Here is a 21,168-nt window from a genome sequence, read left to right on the forward strand (position 1 = left end):
AGGCCCCATTTGCTAACGGGTCTAAGACTTCATATTAAAAATTCTAATTTTTGTGTTTAAATCCCTCCAAGGCTTCACCCCATTCCATCCCAGCTACCCCCTCCAGCCCTACAACCCTCTGAAAACTCCGCATACCTCCAGTTCTGATCCTTTGTCCATTCTGCATTTCACTCACCCCGCCATTGGCAGTCATGCCTTAGCGGCCTAGACCCGAAGCTTCTGGAATTCCCTCCCTAAGGCCTGGGTTTTCATCCTTGAGATGGGTAGGGGAAGCTGGGAAAAATTCGTGGCTCGATCGCCCACCTTGGGAGAAAGATCCCAAGGCAGGATCTTCGCTGCTGGGGAGAGGATGCGAGCTGGAGTCAGGCCATCAGTTCCAGTAAGAAATGAGAAGCAGCTGGAGGGGCTGCAGGCTGCCAAGGCGGGCTCTTTAAAAGGCTCACCTCAGTGCCATGGGACTTTATCCCAGAGAAGAAAAATTCAATCCAGCCCTCACACCTCACATCCCCATTACCCTCCAAACATTCTCCATGCCCCATCCATGCCACCTCATGCTCCCCACACACCCCCTCAGGCCCCTCATGCCCCCTACATCAAGCTCTCCCCTTCCACCCAACCCCTATGTCCTCTCATGCCCCAAGCTCTGGCACTTCCATGCCCATTGACCCACTATACACCTTCTAGAACCAATAAACACCACAATGAAAATTAGGATGTGAGAAAAAACCTTGAAAAAGTGTAATCTTTTGATCACTTTCCCCTATGCTTGAAAAAAGCCTGGGCAATCTATTTCATGTGTCAATCATCTACATCCTTTGAAGTTTCAAAAACCACAAACACTTGAAACCACTTACTTATGTCAACCAACACAGTGAAAATGGCCACAACGATCAGAGATCCTGAGCTGTCAATCAAATCTGGGGAGTAGGTGTTCTTTTACTCTAATAGGTGTCTGAGCTCTCAGCTAAGTGTACATAATGAGGCTTGCCATTTGTGACCTCCTGACAGGAAGCAGCCTGCACCCTTTAAAGGCACTCCCTAAAATCGTGCCGCTGGGGAATGGGGTCAGGAATCTGGAATTGGGACCCACCCACCATTTTTAAAGGGCTCCCAAGACTTGGTGAAAATCCGGGTCTAAATGTCTCAGGGCGGAATTGTCCTAGATTTGCACTAAGTGCGGTAGCGGGTATGGAAGCGGGTTTGCAGGCAGCCGCAATGGCAGATTTCCGTATCGTCCCCTTCCCATGCAGTCATGGGAAAAATGCCGGATCCCTAGCGGCTGGCCTCCGATTTGCCCGTCACGCCGTTACCTCGCCACTTCCTCACTCCAGGCACCATATCTAAACCGCAGCCATGCACACACTTCTCCATGCTTGTGGCCCTGGGCTGCTCTGGTGAAGACCTGGCCCCAAAAGCCAAGAAGAGTGCAGCCCCCCCCAATTCAGTGATGCATCCCTGGGATGCCTTTTGGATACCATGGAGGCCTGCCATGATGTCCTCTACCCCCGCTCTAGCCAAAGGAGGCCCATCAGTCTCACCACTCCGGCTTGGGAGGCAGTGGCAGAGGTGGTCAGTGCCAATGCTGCACAGAAGAGGTCGGCCATCCAGTGCAGAAAAAGGATGAATGATCTCATCTCTGTCGCCAGGGTAAGTCAACTATCTCATCGCCCTCAACTCACACTCTCACAAACTCAACACACATTCACTGGCACCTCACTCACTGCCAGCTCAAGGGACATCACCACTCCCTCTCTCACACACACCCTCACATCTCCATCTGGCCTCATCTCCTATGGAGATCTCCTCATTCTATCCTCATTCCACTCAGCACACACACAAGCCTGGCATCCTTCTCATTTGGCCTGGCATACACCTTGCTCGCACTCTCTCCATCTGTTTTTATGCAGGGCAAGATCGCATACAATAAACGAGAGAGGTCTCAGACCAGGGAGGGATATGCTGGACATCAAGCTCCTCACTCCGTTCAAGAGTCACACATTGGAACTGGCCAGAGAAGGCGTGGACTGTTCCTGTGGCAATGGTGAGGTCGGAGGCAAGCATCCACCTGAGGATCCTGGACCTCATCATCCCGCTGTCAGTGCTACTCTGAGTCCATTGTTCCGTGTGTAACGTGACTGCCAAGCAATAATACTCTCCACTTTCTCTCCTTTCACGAGGCTGATCAACACCCTCAACGAATGCAGCGGTACAGACCTGGGTAGGATCTAGATGTAGATCAACTTCCGGATCACAATTTGGTGAGCACAGCACCCAACCTGTTCCACAGCAGGCAGAGGCAGGGACATCCTTAGTCGCCGGCACTCGGAGCACTTCTGGAGGCAAGGAATCTGCTGAGTCTGAGTCAGATGGTGAGCCTGTGGACTCGGCTGCAAAGACAATCACGGGAACATCAGGAAGGGATGTTTGTTGCACTCCTCAGATTCCAAAGGACGATGGAAGAGTCCATCCACCTTCAGTCCAAGGTGATAGCGCCAGTGTGCCAATGCACCAAGGCCAACATTGGCAGGATGGTGGTTGCCACGGAGACCTTGGTCCAGGACATCACTGCAGTACAAGCTGAACTCCATCTTTGACGCCATAGTTGGCCTCCAACAGTGTCAGCGCAAGAGGGGTGCGGGGCAGCCCGATCTCACTCCAGCTTCCCCTTTCTCCTCAAGGAATCAGCTAGGGGCCATTGGGCACCCGTAGGGAGGAGGATCAGCAGCTGGACAATCTGGGACCATCCACTCAGGTGACACCGGGAATATCCTGGCCGATCCAAATATCCTCTTCCTGTGACTCCATCATCTCCAGCTCCAAGGCAGATGCACCTGGCCCACAGCATGACACCCTAAACAGGCCGGGGCCCTCCAGCTCTTGGCCTCCAGAGGACGCCTGCTAAAGTCATCACAGACAACAGGGCGTAGCAGTCAGCAGGCTGCTTCCACCTCCAGTGTGGATGTCGGGGGAGCACCAAGACGTAATGGCAGGGTTTGGAAGGTTAAGAAGATGTAGTTGCACCGCGTGGGCACAGTTGTTTATCATTTGTGCATAACGTTCACTATTGTAAATAAACTCCCAAGAATGTCTCCTTGTCTATGGCTACTTGTTGTGATGAGCAGTGTTCGTGTCATTCAGATGTGTAACCTTGGTTCCTGCACAAAATAAAGGCAGGTGTCTCAGTCCAGGGCCGTTTCCCTGCACAGTCAGTAACCTTCAGACTAAAGTGATGGCCCAGCTTCACACTCACTGGACACATTACTGATGCCTGCACCTCGATGGTGCTGGTCATTGCTGCCAGAATGTCGTGGGCAGGTGTCACAGAGTTCCATCATTCTCTCTGTGTGCTCTCAGCACCTTTGAGGTGGGGATGGCCCCCATCTCTGCAGCATCAGTGTCCGATGACGCTGTGCTCCTGAAGGGGTCAGGTGCTGAAGACTGACAAAGGATCTGGTGCGTCTGTGTCTCCATGACATGACCCTGATCACAGAGTGCAAGCCAGCTGCACTCAGCCAGACAGGGGTCAGACATTCACAGATACCATGAGTAGAATTTCACCCTTATCGGGCAGGGGTGGGCGGGTGCAGTTGGGAAGCCGACTGCCGCCTGTCATCGAGACAGGAGGTGATTTCACACTGGCGGGCCAGTTAAGGCCTGCCCAGCAAGAAACGTGAGCAGCAGCTGCCCGTGCGGGTGGGGGAAGGAGGGCGAGTGGGGTGAGCATGAACTTCATGCTCAGGAGTGAACTCTTGAAAATCCTGAGGCACGGAGCTGCCTCAGGGAGATGAGAGTTTAAAAAAAAATTAATTAAAAATGTTATAAACATGTGCCCTCATGTGACTCTGTCACATTAACAGGGACATGTTATTAATTAAGTTTTAAAATTGTTATTTTTATTTGCATTAGGAAACCTCACCGCGCCAGTGAATGAGGTTTCCTAAAAAGTGCAAAGGCCGCTTGGCATTTTCGCCTGCCCCCCAACTGTAAGGTTGGACAGGCAGCGAAAAATTTCTTTTTATTACCTTGTTAATGGCCTTAATAGACCTTTAACTGTTGGTGGGCGCACTGCTGGCTCCAGCAGCATGCCTGCCCAACCAAAACATCGCGCGACTGTGCGTTGATGTCAGGACACTCACCCGACGTCAACCTGTGTCATTTTGCGCTCGAGCGGGTCGGGCATGTGTCCGTCGAGGTAAAAATTTTGCCCCATGTGAAGGTCTATGACCCTGACCACAGAGCACAAGCGAGCTGCCCTCAGCCAGACAGGAGTCAGACGTTCATAGAGGCTGTGTAGAGATCTATGCAGTGTCCTCACTGCATGTCACCATCATCCTCCTGGAATCTAGCGACTATTAGGGCCTCCACAGCATCTCCATGACAGGGGCCTTATCACAGAGGGTATGTGCGCTGCCATCAGCCACACAGGACTCAAATGTTCGCACATGCAATGTGAAGATCTATGAAGTGTCCTCACTGTATGACGTCAACAACCTCCTGGAACCTTGCGACTATTAGGGCCTCCGCTGCGTCTCCATGACAGGGGCCTGAGCACTGAGGGCGTGTGCGCTGTCATCAGCCACACAGGAGTCAAACGTTCACAGATGCAAGGTGAGGATGTCAGGACAGTGCTCACTGCATCTTGTCATCATCCTCCATGAGTCCCGCAGCTATCAGGGCCTACCGTGCACCTGCCTCGTCTGGCCTGTGCGCTAGGCGTCCTCGCCTTCCAGGATCTCATCACCCTCATCTCCTCCTCGTCGGAGGAGTTGTGCAGCTCTTCCGTCTCCTCCTCGGCCATGTCCTCCCCCCCCTCGCAGCGCCAGGCTGTGTAGCACGGGGCAAGCTACGCTGATACACAACACCCTCTGGGCACCATGTTGTAGTGTTCCACTAGGACTGTCAAGGCACCGGAACCTCATTTTCAATATGCCTATTGTTTGCTCCACCAAAGTCCGGGTTGAGGCATGAGCCTTGTTATCCCGTTGCTCTGTTGCAGCCTAAGGCCCCCTCATGGGCATCATCAGTCACGTTGTCTGTAAGTAGCCCTTGTCTCTGAGGAACCAATCCAACAGCCTCTGTGGACCTTGGGAAATGTCAGGAAAAGGAGACCTACTGAGAATGTAGGAGTGGTGGATACTCCCTGGGAATTGTGCACAGACCTGTACAATGCGTTTGTGGTGGTTTCAGACCACTAAATATTCAGTGAGTGGAAACCCTTGTGGTGGACCTAGTTGACTGCTTGTTGCCACAGAGATCTAAACACCGCGTGAGTGCAGTCGATGGCACCCTGCACCTGTGGAAAAGCAGAGGTCTGGGCAAATCCCAGCGCTTCTGCTTCCTGGCTTTCCTGATCCCGGGCGAAATGCACAAAGTTGTGTGCCTTCACGAAGAAGGCATCCGTGACCTCCTGGATGCATTTGTTGGTGGAGCCTTGCGAGATCCCACACAGCTCACCTGTGGAGCCCTGGAAGGAGCCATAGGCATAAAAATTGAGTCATGGTCAGTTTCACAGCCACTGGCAGGAGATGCCCTCCATGTCCCTGTTACACCAAATCCTGCAGCAGGTGGCATACGTGACACCTAGACACATGCAGTCTTTGGCAACACTGGTTCTTGGTCATCTGCAGGAATGACAAGTGCCGTCTATAGACCCTGGGTCTAGCAAGGCACCTACGAGCGACGGCTCACACAGGAGGCCCTGCTGCACCTTCACCTTGAGGATGGTGCTCCTCTCATTGGTGAGCTAGCCACCTCCATCGCACTCTTTTCCTTCTTCTCTGCTCCCTGTAAACCATGACATTTATGACTAGATCACCAGGCTCCATGATCCTGATGTTCTCTTCCTGCAGGATCAAAGAGAGAGACACGTGGGTTAGCATGTGTGTCCTACAGACCTCTCTTGGTTAAGTCACTTGGCTATGCCCTTCACGCATGCAGGAGAGTGCTGGCCACCACTTGGATGGCCAGTGTGTAGTGCTCTCATTGGCCGTCCAAAACACCACCCTCCTCTGCCTCACTCCACTTGACCGATTGGCGGCAAGTTGGCCACTGGGCTGCAGGCTCTGCTCTCCACTCAGGCACAGGCATTCTCCTAACCTGCACTGCAAGGCTGCACTGTTAGCTTGAACCATGAGGGATACTAGTCCAAACCTTAATAAAGGCATTGCAGGGGGCTGTGAGTGTTTCCACCAGTGACTGCCCTATGGCCACCTTTCACAACGGGATTGTACAACTTACCCAGTCGTCCAATTGTTCTGTAGCCCCCAAAAACACTCATTAATTTGCAGTCTGCGCCCAAGGGGTGAAAAGTTCTGGAGCATTTGGTGGCACTTTCATGCTTTTGCGTTGCTTGAGTGGGCAGAAAAGCTTCAGAGGCCCGACTCTAAGCATGTCAATGGAGCTGCAGCTGAACGGTCTCAGCTGCAGAAGAATGCTCACTTTTGACAAGTTTTTCCAAGCGTGTGGCCGCTTTCCCCACCCTCACCCCTTTCCATCCTCCCTGCCCCAACCCCGGCATGTGCTTGTGTACTTTCTTCAGTCTGTGCCGTCTTGCCCCATCCCCCCTCCCCTCCCTGCTCTGAACCCCTTGTCCCAGCACCACACTGAAAGCCAGCCAGGAAAAAGCGACTTGCCTGTGCCCCCTGCAAATGCATGGCACCCCTTCCTTGATGTCCTATGGGCAATCCTCACGAGCGCCGCATCCACCTCCGAGCTCCCCTCATATTTCAGCTTGCCAGGTGCATGCCTTTTAAAGTCGGTCGTAAATCATGCCGTTCTGAAGTCACGCCACATGGGAGGTAAATTTGACATGGGGGGGATGATTCTGGCACAGTGAGATGCAAATGCATTAAAATTAAGTTCCCAACATTGGACAGCATGAAATATCGCCCGCCATTGATGGGCGGAGCAGACAATCGCAAATTGGTTTCACAACGGCGTAAAACAAATTTTTGGGCTTCTCCCCATATTGTCTTCTCACGCCCACCACCAATGGGAGTGGACGATTCCAGCCTCAGCATCTCTGGCTCACTCTACTTCTTTAAGATCCTCCTTAAAACATACCTTTTTGACAAAGTTTTTGGTCACCGGTCCTAATGGGGAGAATTTTCTCCTCGTCAGGAGGGGGTTGGACGGGAGGGGGCGTGGGCAGGCTGATCGTCGCCTGCGATCGGCTGGGCGCCACCATTTTACCAATTAAGGCCCGCCCAGCGTGACGTGCACCCGAGAGTGCTGAGCGCTTCCTGTGCGGGCTGGGGGATTTCCTGAGTCAGGGAGTGCGCTCTTTCACGCATGTGCATGCATGAATGCAGAAATCTCCCTGAGGCAGCTCTGTGCCTCAGGGAGATTAGTTTAAGTTCTGAAATTTTTAATAAAGAAAAAAAATTAAGACATGTCCCCTCATATGAAAGTGTCACATGAGCTGGGACAAGCCTATGAATGTTATTAAAATTTTTTATAAAACTTTAAATACCTTCATGAAACCTTATCCCGCCCGTGGATGAGGTTCCATGAAAAATGCGAAGGCCGCCTGGGCTCTTCGCCTGCCCCCCCGCCAACCTTAAGGTTGGACGGGCAGCTCAGTTTATTGTTTTAATTGATATTTAAATGGCCTTACTGGCCTTTGACAGTTCGGCGGACATGCAGCCGATACAGGTGCGAGGCCGCCGAACTGAAAAGCTGAATAACGTGCGGTGAAATTGAGACACACACCAGACGTCACCGTGCGTCATTTTACACATCGGCGAGTGGGCCCTGCCCCCGCTCGCCAACCCGAAAATTCTGGCCAATGTTTCATTTGCTTGCACGGTGTCAATTTTTGTTTGAATATGCTTCTGTGAAGTGCCTTGGGAAATCTTTGTAAACTAAAGGCACTGTATATATGCAGGCTCTTGATGTTGCAAATTTTCAGGATATCATCCCATTCCCTAAACTGGAACGTACAAATTCCTCATGTACCCTGTGAAAAAAGTGTCTGTGCACGTCCAAGTTAACATTCTTCATTTTACATGTTACATGTTAACATTCTCTCAGTGCCAGATTCATCAAAGTTTGTACATCCATTTAAGAGTTATTTGTGGATCTTCATTCCATTGCTAGCTAATTAATGATAAGTTGAGCTTAATGTTAGTGTTAGGGACTGCGTAATACATTTAGCAAGACAGCTTAATGGGGAAAACTGTAATTGGATTTTTGGCAGATAATCGAGAACGAATTTTGGACTGGATTTTACACTGAGAGTGGGCTCCCCACAACCCAGCATAAATTTTGGGGGCGAGCCTGCCTCCGCTTAGCTGGATCACCCTGCTTTATTTTTGGGGGTGACAGCCCTTTAATTAGTATGAGGCAGGATTTCCATCCATCTACAGGAGGATGTCCTACCTCATACAGCTGCTGGCCAATCAGGGGCCAGCAGCTCTGCACACAGGCAGTACCAAGCACTGGTCACTGCTGGTGCTGCGGGTAGGCCAAGGCAGTGGTGTTCAGTGATAGATTCGAACATTCGGGTAAGTCCAGGATCTTGCTGGGGCCTGTCATCCTGCCCCCAGCTAGGGGAGGTGAGGGCGTATTGGATAGTGCAGTGTGGAGGTGGTGAGGAGGTGGACATGGGGAGGCACAACTGTGGCTGGGGTAGGGGAGGTGGGTGCTCCGATTGACACAGGGGCCAGGAAGGAGGCATCAGAGACCTTTCACTGAGCAGTAGCCCGCTGGGGTTAAACCTGCCGGACTACATGTTGGACGCAGGCTTTTCCTACTGCCCGTTATATCGGAGCAGCGACGGGATGAGGCGCCCTTAAGGGCCTCAGTTGGACCAAAGCAGGTGACGCACTTGACGCCTCCCTGCCCATAAAATCGTGGAGGGGGCATGGTCAGGTGGCCCAGCAGTGGGTACACTGCCATTGGCATGCCGCCCTAATTTACGGGTCCACCTGCTAGTTTTCCTGCCCGCAGGCGGCCTGTAAAATTCAGGCCTTTGTGGGAGTATCGCACGGTGTAACAGTATCTGTTTATATATTCCCATCTCTTTGGACATTAAGGGGATTAATGGAATATGGGTGGGGTGGGAAAGGAGAGTTGAGCCATGCTCACTTGAATGCCAGAGCAAGCTCAGAGCACCCTTTGACCATCTCCTGCTCCTATTGCTTTTGTTCTATGTATGGTATGTCTACTGAAGCATTTTTTAAATAATTTATAGTAGTATAGATTCAGATTTGGCTAATGTTTTTACAGCATTTTAAGATTGTTCTATCAACAGAGCTGCTTGCCAACTTTGTATGAAATTGACCAGAGCTGCTCCCTCATGTCGACTATCCCAGCCTCATCTGTTATCCTCCCTCCCAACGTCCCTGCGTACAGATTATCCTTCATCCATGAACATCATGTTCTCTATTAGTACAGCTGAAGCCTATTAAATCGAGGTGCCCCATTTGTAACCAATGGTCTCATATCAGATCACTTACATTAAATGCAGAGATTCAAGAGGTTCATCTGTTGTGAAGATTTGTGAGTTAGACTTTAATGCTTTGTTAACAGTAATTGGGCATTAACGTTTGGTTAATACTTATACAGAACAGACATGCATTTTAATTTTATCTGTGCGTTTGTTGATAAGTTCTAATAAAAATATGTTGTCTCTTGGGAATTGATTGAAACATGAGTGAAGAAGGAACTCCCTTATATAAAATAACTTTCTCATTAAGTATCTCATTAACTCATGTGAACTGTACTCCTAACGTAAGTCCACAACATTGAGGAATGTCCCACAGAAGCTATGGAAAATAATACATTTTGTGTTGGGGCAGGGGAGTATCCAGGAGTAATTTTGTGATGTCCATCTGGGTTAAAGATCTACAATCCCATTTTAAAACGAGAGAGGAATTAATAGTACCATCTTTAGTCTGTTTAAAGTAACTTCTTCTGCTGAGTTTTGATTAACTATAGGAGTTATCCCGTTAATCTTCCTGCACAAGAGTCAGTATGAAGACTCCCAGTTAAGAGGCGTTCAACTATAAAGCCCCATTTTAAGGTTAGTCTCTCATTTGACCTGCAAATAATTATTTCCAATTACCAGCCATTACCTTTGATTGGAATAGCTCCGCGCCAGATGCTGTACTAATAAATTAGTGACTGTACAATCAGTGAACCTGGCATCTAGTAAAATGATGGCGGGAACACAAAGCTGGAAGAAATTTCCTTCAGCCACATCCCAGAAGCACACATGGAAGCAATGAAGTCAACTTGCTTGGATGATCTTTGCCTGTGGGAGATCAGAAAATCGAACACACTCTTCCCTTTCAAGTCTACTCAATCTGTACTGCCCGTGGGTTTATATGCAACATTTCTTTTCTGGGCAACTTCACACATTAACTTGGGTAATTGCTGACAGAAATGCAGGATTTCCACTGCTGCGCTAAACAGCTTTGGAAGGGGCAGGGAGGGGTAGTAACTACATTAAATGTGCATAATTTTTAATACTCTGTCACTGCAAATTGCATTCCAGAATGGCAGCTCTTTGGCACTGGTCATATTTGAAGTAATCTAATTTTGTTAACTTTAATGATCTCTGGTCCTAGTACTGGTCAATGGAACATAAATCCTGCCAGACTCCTGTTCCGTGTTACATCACACCAATCCCATATATCATAAATTTCGGTTTAAAAAATGTCAACAATTAGATGCATTTGGAAGTTGCTCCATGGGAATGCTCCTAGTGTTTGATGTACAACCAATGGAAGAAACTGATGGAACCTGTAGTTAACGTGATATGATTAACCATTTTGTATTGAGGTATTTCACTGTTGGGCTGACTTTGACTTTCAGTTGTGCATTTATTCTTCTTTTTGACCCTAAATACAGGTTCAGCTATATTTCTCCTGTCTGCCAGATGACAAGGTCCCTTATGTTAACAGCCCTGGGGAGAAACACAGAATTAAGCAGCTCCTGTACCAACTACCACCCCATGATAATGAGGTAATAAAAATCATTAAAAAAAAACGCAAGCCCCACTCACGCACACCAGGCACTCGGTATTCCTAGGCCCATTATAGACAAGGGCAAGAAAGGCAAAATCCCCTTCTCTTGTCTTTTCCACCTCTCATGGTTAACCAGATTTTTGTGTAAAACGTTTGAAACTGTCATAGGAATGACCATCTAATCCCCAAACCCACAATTACTATGTTCTGCAAACTTGAATTGTTTCACTATTCGCTCTGAAGCAAACATTTCTTGTGCTTTTATTATGTTGCATTTGTATTTAGCCTCACTTTCTGGTTACTTTTATGCTGTTTGCTGCCACGTTGTAACTGTCGTCATGTGCTTAAAATTCCGAACATTACTGTGAGTGGAGAGGGAGAAACAGAACGCACTGTAGCAGTGAGATTCTTGGACTTGAAGGAGGCATTGTGTTCTTATGTACTTGTTGTCAGAAAAGAGGACCCTTTCTTGAATAAATAAGCCACAGCTCATGTTTTAATCCAGTCCGCAATTCACAATTACAAAAGGCCTTGTAGTAAAACAGAAATGTGCTTTCTAGCAGGGGGCTTAAGTTGTAAAGGACTGCTAACAATTATCCCTTTCTATTTAAAGTCTTTCTTCTTTAGTCATTTAAGTGTCTTTTGGTTGGGCCTCCGCCTTTTTTTTAAATCCAGCTCTTGTCTAGCTGCCTGTATTAGCGCAGCTAATATTCTGAAAAGTGCATTCACAGCTCATATGTCCCTCTTTAATCAGAAGCTGCTGCTGGGTTAACATGACTGCATAAATTCTCCACTGAATCCAACCTAGAATTTTTAAGTAGGCATTAGTAACCTAATCCACCAAGTGTAAGCAACACCTTAGTAATATTAATACTGTATATAAAATTGGAAGCATTGTCACAACAAGCCCTTAATGTACTGAGTTGTAAAAATACACAGTTGATTGTCTAGCATAGATGAGGTAGGATTTACCCTATTTGCCTTTTGTTAGTGTTGTAAACAACAGTGGGAAGAATTCATCTGTCCACAGTCTCCATTTTAAAAAAAGTTATATTGGAAGTGATGACCAGAGGAAACTTTCCTGTTAGGTTTAAGTTGTCACCAGCACACAGCAACCAAGGAAACTCTCTGTATGATAGCAGCATTTATTTTAAAAATAAAATATTTTGTCAATTTTTCCCAATGGAACTATTCACTTCCTCTTCTCCTGCTCCATCAAAATATTCCCATTTAATCAGTCCAGTTTTTTCTCCCATCCTCTGCTGACTGGCGTTGGCATGTGGTTCCAGTGCCACTTATTTATTTATTTAGTGAACGCAAATCCCCAAAGCCAAGTGATAGCTGAGTTTAAAGTCCACCACTTAATCTGTAAAGGGGACACTCCTCGGTAATATGCAGCATTGTTTGTGTCTCTCCAGAAGTGCATAAGGGGTTTGTACTGAGGCCCCAGCAGTGGAGGTTGGCTGCACAGGGGCTTTGGTCTATCCTGAACCTGTTTAGCAAGGACAGCTCTCGCTGTGGTAGTTCAAAGTCTGCCATTCAACAGATGGGGCTTGTCACAAGGAACTTGTTAATCACTTTCTTGATCCAAATGATGTCTGCTGGTGGATCTTGCTCAGGAAGGGTGCTCCATATGGATCTGCATTCACATCGCACCCCACCCTGTCAGTGCCCAAACCCCCCCAGAGTGGGGGGGGGGGGGCAAATGATCCTACCAGCAGACTGGATTCCAAGAGACACTTACAGAACTCCAAAAGAACCCCCATGGAGGATCCCCCAGAGAACCGGCAGGTCTCAACCTTAAACAGCCCACTGGCTTTATGGCAATAGGGCATGCTGTCCAAATCTTACAACTTAATATTGAGGGTATGTCAGCTGCCAAGCGAAACCCCTAATGCCAGTAAGAGCCCTCTGCTACCTTGTGTAGCTGGGCAATTCCTCTTGTGTGAAATTAGCTTTAGACAGTGTGTGTTGGCAAGTTAGTGAACTGTGGAGCATATTAAAGAGAAACCTTTTCCTCTCATTCCTTGACCACTGTTCACCAGCTGTCACTGGATGGAGATCAGGACTGGGAATGTTGCCCAGTTTGGTTTTCCTTCCCAGCCCAGGATGCTGAGGACAATTGTGATGCCTCCATGCCAACCCAGCTGACAGCAGCTATATTCATGCAAACTGGGGATTGAACCTGGAATCCTCTGGTCTGTAGCAATTAACTTCTGTAGCGGGTTTCTACAATCAGAAAGTGAACAAGGGCGTTTAATATTATACAGATTTGAAAACTGAAGGATCTACCTTAATAGACCACCAGCATGGGATGCCACAGATTAGCAGAGGTTACCCCACTGAGCTCTCTGTCCTATTGCCGAGCTGAAGTGGGACACTTCAACATGGGAAACGTGAGAGCCATCTGCAGATCACTATGCACATTTCCTGATTTACAATTCAGAGTCACACTGGCAAAGGCCTGAAAGCATGTCCCTGGCCCACATTTTGGCTGCAGGAGAGAAAAACTAAAGGCTAGGTACCCTAAAAAATATTGTTGGTATTTTTGTGTTGCCCTGAACACTTGCTTAAGAAAAATTGCAGTTATGCAACACCACCTCACCGCAACATAGGAAAGAGAGGCCTAGGGTGCTTGGAAAGGATAAATTGGAGATTGTAGAACTGACGACCATTGTGGGAGCACGGAGCTGGAGAAGATGAACCCTGAAGATACCCCTAATACTAATGCAAGGGTGGAAAAGGGGGGAGTTAGAGCATCCCATGTGGACGCAGGAGGGAGCAGGAGTCAGGAAGAGTCGGTAAAATGACAGCTTCATTGAGGGGACAGGAACTGGGCTCTACCATGTCTTCCAAAAACAAGTAGGTAATTTCACCCAACCCACCCACCTTCATAGAATCATAGAATGGTTACAACTCAGAAGGAGGGCATTCTGCCCATCATGCCTGTACTGGTTCTCTGCAGCACCAACTCACCTAATCCTAGTACCCTGCCTTTTCCCCTTTGTTCTGCAAATTTTTTCTCTTTGGATAATTATCTAATTTTCCTTTGAAGGCCTCAATTGGATCTGCCTTCAGCACACTCTCAGGCAATGCATTTTAGATACAAACCACTTGCTGCGTTAAAAGGTTTTCCCTTGTGCCACAGTATGCTTCTTTTGCCAAACACCTTAAATCGGTGGATTTTCCACCAATGGGAACAGTTTCTCTCTATCTACTCTGCCCAGATGCCTCATGATTGTGAACACTCCTATCAAATCTCTTTATTCTTCGCTTCTTCAACTTATCCATATAACAAATGTTCTTCATCCCTGGAACCATTCTACCATTCTCGTGAATCTTTCCTGCATCCTCTCTAATGCCTTAATTCCTAAACTGTGGTCCCCCGAACTGAACACAATAAAACAAATTGAGGCTGAACCAGTGTTTTAAACAGATTATCATAACTTCCTTGTTTTTGTACTCCATGCCCTACTTATGCAGTTCAGGAACCATCATGCTTTATTAAAAGCTTTCTCAACCTGCCCTGGCGCCGTCAATGATTTGTGCATGTATACCCGCAGGTTCCTCTGCTCCTGCACCACCTTTAGAATTGTATCCTTTATTTTATATTGCCTCTACTCATTCTTTCTACCAAAATGTATCACCTCACACATGTCCACCCATTCCACCAGCCTGTCTATGTCCTCTTGAAGTTTATTACTGTCCTCCTCACAGTTCACAATACAAGTTTTGTGTCATTTGCAAAATTTGAAATTATGCCCTGTACACCCAAGTCTAGATCAATAATATATATAGCAAGAAAAGCAGGGATCCTAACACTGAGCTCAGGGGAACCCCACTATATATCTTCCTGCAGTCTGACAAATAACTATTCACAATTACACTCTGTTTCCTGTCACCACGTCAATCCCTTATCCATTCTGCTACTGTCCCTTTTATTCCATGGGCTTTAACTTTGCTGATAAGCCTGGCACTTTTTCAAACATCTTTTAGAAGTCTATGTAGATCACATTAGCTACATTACCCCCATCCACCCTCTGTTACTTCATCAGAAAACTCAAGCAAGTTAGCTAAACATGATTTGCCCATAAAAAATCTGTGCTGGCTTTCCTTGTTTAACGCACGTTTGTCCAAGTGACTATATTATCCAGATGACATGATGATCCAATCGTCTGCAATTAGTATGGACCCTCTGAGGATTGGTCCAGTGCTACATTTCTGAGTTAAGTGCTTCAGAATTGGTTTAATTGATGCAGGTTAAAGGTTACTTGTCAATTTTTTTAGGTGCGTTACTGCCAATCACTGAGCGAGGAAGAAAAGAAAGAATTGCAGCTCTTCAGTGCCCAGAGGAAAAAAGATGCATTGGGAAGAGGAACTATCAAACAGCTACCAAGAGTCCAAATGCATACAGCTTGTGATCAGGTACAAGGAAGCAGTTACCAGACAAGCACTATATTCAGTTTCTTTGACGTCACTGCTTTATGCTGGATATGGTTCCCACCGACACAGCACGTGACCATTGTGAGCTAACCAACCTTACTTTGGCAAGCATTTAAATCCCTGAAATCTTAACAGCCAATTACAATCTTGTCCTCATCTGATATTCATGTATCCATGGGTACTCTTCCTAGCTAGGGTCACTGGAAAATTGTAATATCTCCACTGTCACTGGACCAAACACCTTCTGGTCTGAATGGCTCAGCTTTGCAATGAAATTACCAATTAACCACATGGGAAAAATCCATAACTAAACTTTATTTTCTCACTGTATTGCAACAGCTAAGGATTATTATTGAGATTCCCAGTAGGATTGATCATGCTCACCTTCCCTTTTATGCTTCACTAAGCTTATCCAGTGAGTAACTGAGTCATTGAGACAAGAACATGCTAGGTTCACTTTACAGATCAGATAACTGATAGATTGCAGAGTACAATCTATGAGTGATCTCAGCTGAAATGCTACAATTGTGTCCCTGAATTAGGGATTCTCTGGGTGGTGGGGGAGGGGATAGCAAGCAGCAATTCAAATAAGTTTTCCAATGTTTGCTATTCTGATAGAAGTGAATGTGTGTGGAAATCTCATGAGAACAGAGTTAGCTCACCTATAATGATCCCTTTGATTAAATAGCTATGCACACAAGAATAACACAAGCTATCGAACTGTATCTGGCAACTGTAAATCAATATCCCAGTAAGGAGGTAAGACCTTCAGGGCAGGAGACAAAATTTGCAGAAATATGGAATTGCTGGGTTCACTGTGGGAAGCCTATTCAATGAAAGCAACCAGCAGCTTTTTGGATTCTCAAATGGTATGAAAAAACTAAGCATTACATGGCTTGCTCAAACTTAACTGGTATAACCGAATATTTGCGACAGCAGTTTAAGAAGCCCATAGATGCATACAGTGCTGCCAATGCATTAGCAAGGAATTTAAAAATGTACCTTAGCATACTGAAGTACAGACATTCTTCATCCTGTTGTGCCGTGTTAGGCTGCTTATCTCTCTCATGCTGCACAGGACTGAGCCATATTGTGTACCTGTAGGAGCTTTGAGTTCCATTCAGCACCAGAGCAGAATGAGGTGTGTGGTTGCTTCCTTAATGCTGCAGATCTGAAGAGCAATTATTGGGTCCCGTGGATACTGTAAATAGGCTTTAAAGATGGGGTTGGTTTTTGGTGAAAAACCCTTGAGGTTTGTAAAAATCTAAATCATCGCCAATTGGCTTGCCTTGCTAAAATAATGTGATAACAGAAAAATGGTCTCAACAATTCTGAAAGATGTGACTCTGGATGAGCCATGTTATGCGTTTACCTGGGTCCACTCGTTACCGTGTTCGTTTTCATCTCTTATTGGTAAAAGTTTTTCTCGGATCGTTAAATCTGTCATCAATGTAATGTTGGAGGAGTATGAACAGGAATGCAGTTTTTAATTCCCGCCCACCCTGATCCCCAACCCCCTGATTGTATCTTCCAGTGTGAGGAGAAGATAAATGGAGGTGAAGTCGCAATATTTGCTTCCAGAGCTGGCTCTGCTGTTTGCTGGCACCCAGCGTGCTTTATCTGCTCAACCTGCCAGGAGCTCCTTGTCGATCTTATCTACTTTTACCAAGACAGAAAAATCCATTGTGGCAGACACCACGCTGAACTCCTGAAACCCCGCTGCTCTGCCTGCGATGAGGTGAGATGAGGTGTATGGACAATGCGGCAGCAAACTTCTGAAGTACAAATTTAATGTTAAATGGCTGTCCTTAGAAGCTGTCCTCTTTCTATAATAATAGGGAGATGAATATGTGGCATTTAAGGTGAACTATTGTCATAGTATATAAGAAATAGAAGAATGTACATTTATATAGCACCTTTCTCTCAGTGGGCCCTGAGTTTTTGGAACTCTCATCCTCAAAAGTCAGTGGAGCAGATTCTTTGAATATTTTTAAGGCAGAGCTAGGTAGATCCTTTTAAGCAAGGGGGTGAAAGGGTACCGGGGGTGGGTAGGCAGGAGGTTACAATCAGATGATCCATGTTCTTATTGGATTGCAGAGCAGGCTATGCCTGCTCCTAATTCGCATGTTCTTTCATGAGCTCAGGACAGCAAAAAGCATTTTACAGTCACTTACGTACTTTTGAAGTGTCATCACTGTAGCAATGTAGGAAATGCAGCAGCTAGTTTCCACACAGCAAGCTCCCACAAAAAACAACATGATAATTTAACCTGATATAACCGATTTTAATTTCTCCACTACTGTCTTCAGCTACCTAGGACCTAAGCTCTAGAATACCCTCCTAAATCCCTCTATCTTGCTTTCCTCCTCTAAAACAATCCTTAAATCCTTGGTCTGTGGCCAAGCTTTAGGCCATCTGCCCTAATATCTCCTTATGTGGCTCAGTGTTATATTTTGCTGAATAATGCCTCTAGAAGCACCTTGTGATGTTTTATTATGTTATAGGTTCTTTATAAATGCAATTAGTGTTGTAATCTGTGTCAGTGATGTTGGTTGAGAAATAAATATTTGCCCAGGACAACAAAGAGAGCTTTCTTGCTTGTCTTCAGATAGCATGTTCTGAGTTTTTGTATCAACTTAAGAGGGTAAATGGGGCCTTGGTTTAATGTTTCATCGTAAAGGTGGCACCTCTGAGAGTGCAGCACTCCCTCAGTACTGCACTGGAGCATCAGCTTTGATTTTTGTGCACAAGTCTCAAAACCATAAAGAAAAATATTTTTTGGCAGTTCACAAATGTGCAAGTTCCACAAGACAGAGGACATTTACTGAATATTGGCTACAAGCCCGTATAATAATAGAGTGAAGCGGTTAAATGTAAATCAGGGGTTGTTGGGGGGTGGAGGGCTTTGCGGTTTAACCGAGGTGCAGTTGAGTCAATCGGTACAAAACATGTCAGAGTCAGTCTTTGCCCTGTGCTACTTTCACCCATCTTATGAGAAACAAGAATACAATTGAGAATGGGGTAAAAATAATCATCTTAGGCTAGCTACTCCAGTTGGTTATTCGGCTATTCGGTCTAGGCATGTGTGGGTATTGGGCAAGGCTGGAATTGGACTTGACTATGATGCTATGAGAAGAAGTCAGCAGGATTTAGGGGTTTCCAGGCAATAATCAAGGACAAGACTGCTGGTGGCTGGTGGTTTTTGTAGTATAAAGGGTTAACAGATGAGATATGCTAATGTATGCCGTAGATGATGATGTACCACTGACATCACTCAGTCATGTGTTAGACTCTCTCTCTTTCTCTCTCTCATGGGAGAGACAGAGAGAGATTGGAATCATGCCTAGGGGCCCGAAAGTATTTATGAAAGACATTCCATCCAATAAATAGAAAGGCAAGAAAAATATGAAAATACAGAGTTCCTAGGGGAAGTTGCTAGTCTTAATCCAGACAAGTGGTCAGTTACAGTCCAAGTTCAAGGCTTCATTGATACTTTTAAAATTGATACTGGAGCTGCTGTTAACATATTAGCAGATGACCTCGACTGGCTTCAGCCAATGACCCTTCATCCATCAGACATCATGTTACAAGGTCCAGGCGGCATAAATCTTCCAATCAAAGGCAGCATTATTGCTTCTCTTCGCTACAAGGGCAATAGACAGTTGGTCCTCTCTATGTTCTTCACAATCAGCGTACATCCTTATTGAGTGGCGATGTTGGCATGCTTCTAGGAACCCTAGAGAAACCAGATGATGCTCAACATTTGAATGACTCACTCTCTTTCCTGTAACAATCTTCAACGTTTTTAGAAGCAGTGGAAATTCAGCCTTCAGAAGCTGAGGCAATTTATACATTCAGCAGTAAGCGCCTTTCTTTCATGGAGATACTATATACTAGACCCAGGGCAGAGATTGAAGTTATGAATTTCTCAGTCAATCATGAAGTAAGGCCAGAGGTGGCAGACATAGAAGGCACTGCAGCAGACAGTGACCATCCCCATGAAGACCAGCTGGACCTGAATTGGCTCTTCCTAGAAAGTGATGAGCAAAAATCCCAAATGAGCAAATATTTAGTGATCCCTTGGAGGGTGAGGTCCTAAAGGATGATTTGTCTTTCCAGTTGGTGGATGCACTATATGAAGCCTCTGTTGCCTTTAGAGGAATCACCTGTGTTTTTAGTGGCTGAGCAGCATTCAGATCTTAGTTCCACTGAACCTACCAATGTTTTGCCTGTTTTCATCTCATGTTGTCCATGAAGAGTCTTGCACAGAGGATGCTTTGCCTGAGTCCAGGTCAGAGTCCATAGAGGATCACACCTTCCAAAGGTGAAATTCAATTGATGCCCATACTTCAGTCCCAGCTGAAAGTCTTCTTCCCTCCAGAAGCCGGCACTGAAGCACTGACAGAATCTTTAGCACTTCTGAAGCTGCAGAATCCTGTACAGCAATCTTGTCCCCGAATTGATTGCCTAAAGGGTATTCATCTTATTGCAGAAGATGAGGCTGTCTGGTCTCCATATTCTCAGCAATTATTCCGATTGCCCATTGTGGAATGACCTCGTACAGAGAGAAGGGTGGCTCTCTTATCATTGCTTACAGAAAGTGGACAGTCCTCCTAAAATATAATTGTGAAATCATCTCTTCTTCTTTTCCCGACAGTCTTACGGGAAGTTGATTGATTTTTCCTTTGTCGTCTAAGGTCATTAAAATTTCAGATCTTCAATGCCTTTTCAGTCTTTGATACAACAGTGGATGATACAGCTGATAGTTTTCCCTGGAGTTGAAGATTATTCCTCTTCTGTCCTGAGAGAACATTGAATGTCACAGCTAAAAAGGTTTCATGTCCTTCTTCATGCAGAGACACTTAAAGGGAGAAAGGAAAGATGCAGAAAGACTGAACTTTAATCTCCCGTGGTTGAGATTTGCACATCTCAGCAATCACCCAATGATCCACCTCCTATTGGTTTATATCTCAGAATGTGTTAATAGTTCTGAGATGAATGCAAGACATGACTATTTTCTCTCTTAGAATACACAGGGAAAAATGGGTTAAAAAGCTATGCAGTGTGTGCTGGTGCTGTGTGACTGACAGAAACAAGAAAAAGCAGTCACCCCTGCAATTTTCAGGCAAATTCTCTCTTTCTCCCTCTTGCTGAAGGCAAGGCTCAGCAGAAGCCACAAGAAAAAGAAAAGAGGACAGCCTCCTCAGCTACCCTAAGTGTCTTCCATTAACTGCGAATCTGCCAAGGTCAGGTTCATCTGAATCACCCAACTTAATGGCTGCAACATACCGCCATCTACACCTCAGGGACAAGCAAAGGACTGATTCATATATTTTTTAAAACTTTTATTTGGCTCTTAACTTCTCATTTCTAATCTGTGTGTATGTATGTTGTGTTTTTTTTATTTTTCTCGGGTTTTATGAACTAATAAACTTACCCTTTCTTTGACTCAAGAAAGCCTGGTTAAATTGGCTCCTTAATAAAAGTAAATACATTTGGACTGGGCAAAGGTATCCATGGGGAAAGGATTTTTAAATTAACCTTGTTGCGACCAACTGAGGGAGTTGAATAAAGAAGGGGATCTCGCCCGGGAATTTAATAAAATTGGGGACCTCATCCAAGGACCGATCATAACAGACTCGAGAGGTTGGAATTATGCCAAGGAGCAACGTGCTTATTCTGTAGCCTGTTTAGATGTAATACTAATAAACAAGTGTTTAGCAGATACCAGAGTACATCTACAGTCTGTCTATAA

At 46.0% G+C, this 21,168-nt stretch overlaps 1 protein-coding gene across 3 annotated transcripts in view; it reads left to right on the forward strand.

Moving 5' to 3' along the window:
- Nucleotides 1-21,168, forward strand: part of prickle1b (prickle homolog 1b) — a 194,401-nt gene that overhangs the window by 164,182 nt on the left and 9,051 nt on the right. For all 3 annotated transcript variants that reach the window (XM_078568443.1, XM_078568445.1, XM_078568444.1), the window contains exons 3-5: nt 10,855-10,968; nt 15,258-15,395; nt 16,948-17,151. In XM_078568443.1, coding sequence (XP_078424569.1) covers nt 10,855-10,968; nt 15,258-15,395; nt 16,948-17,151 — 456 coding nt within the window. The remainder of the gene's footprint in view (nt 1-10,854; nt 10,969-15,257; nt 15,396-16,947; nt 17,152-21,168) is intronic.

The sequence above is a fragment of the Cetorhinus maximus genome, chromosome 22 (assembly GCF_964194155.1).
Source record: "Cetorhinus maximus chromosome 22, sCetMax3.hap1.1, whole genome shotgun sequence".
Taxonomy (NCBI): domain Eukaryota; kingdom Metazoa; phylum Chordata; class Chondrichthyes; order Lamniformes; family Cetorhinidae; genus Cetorhinus; species Cetorhinus maximus.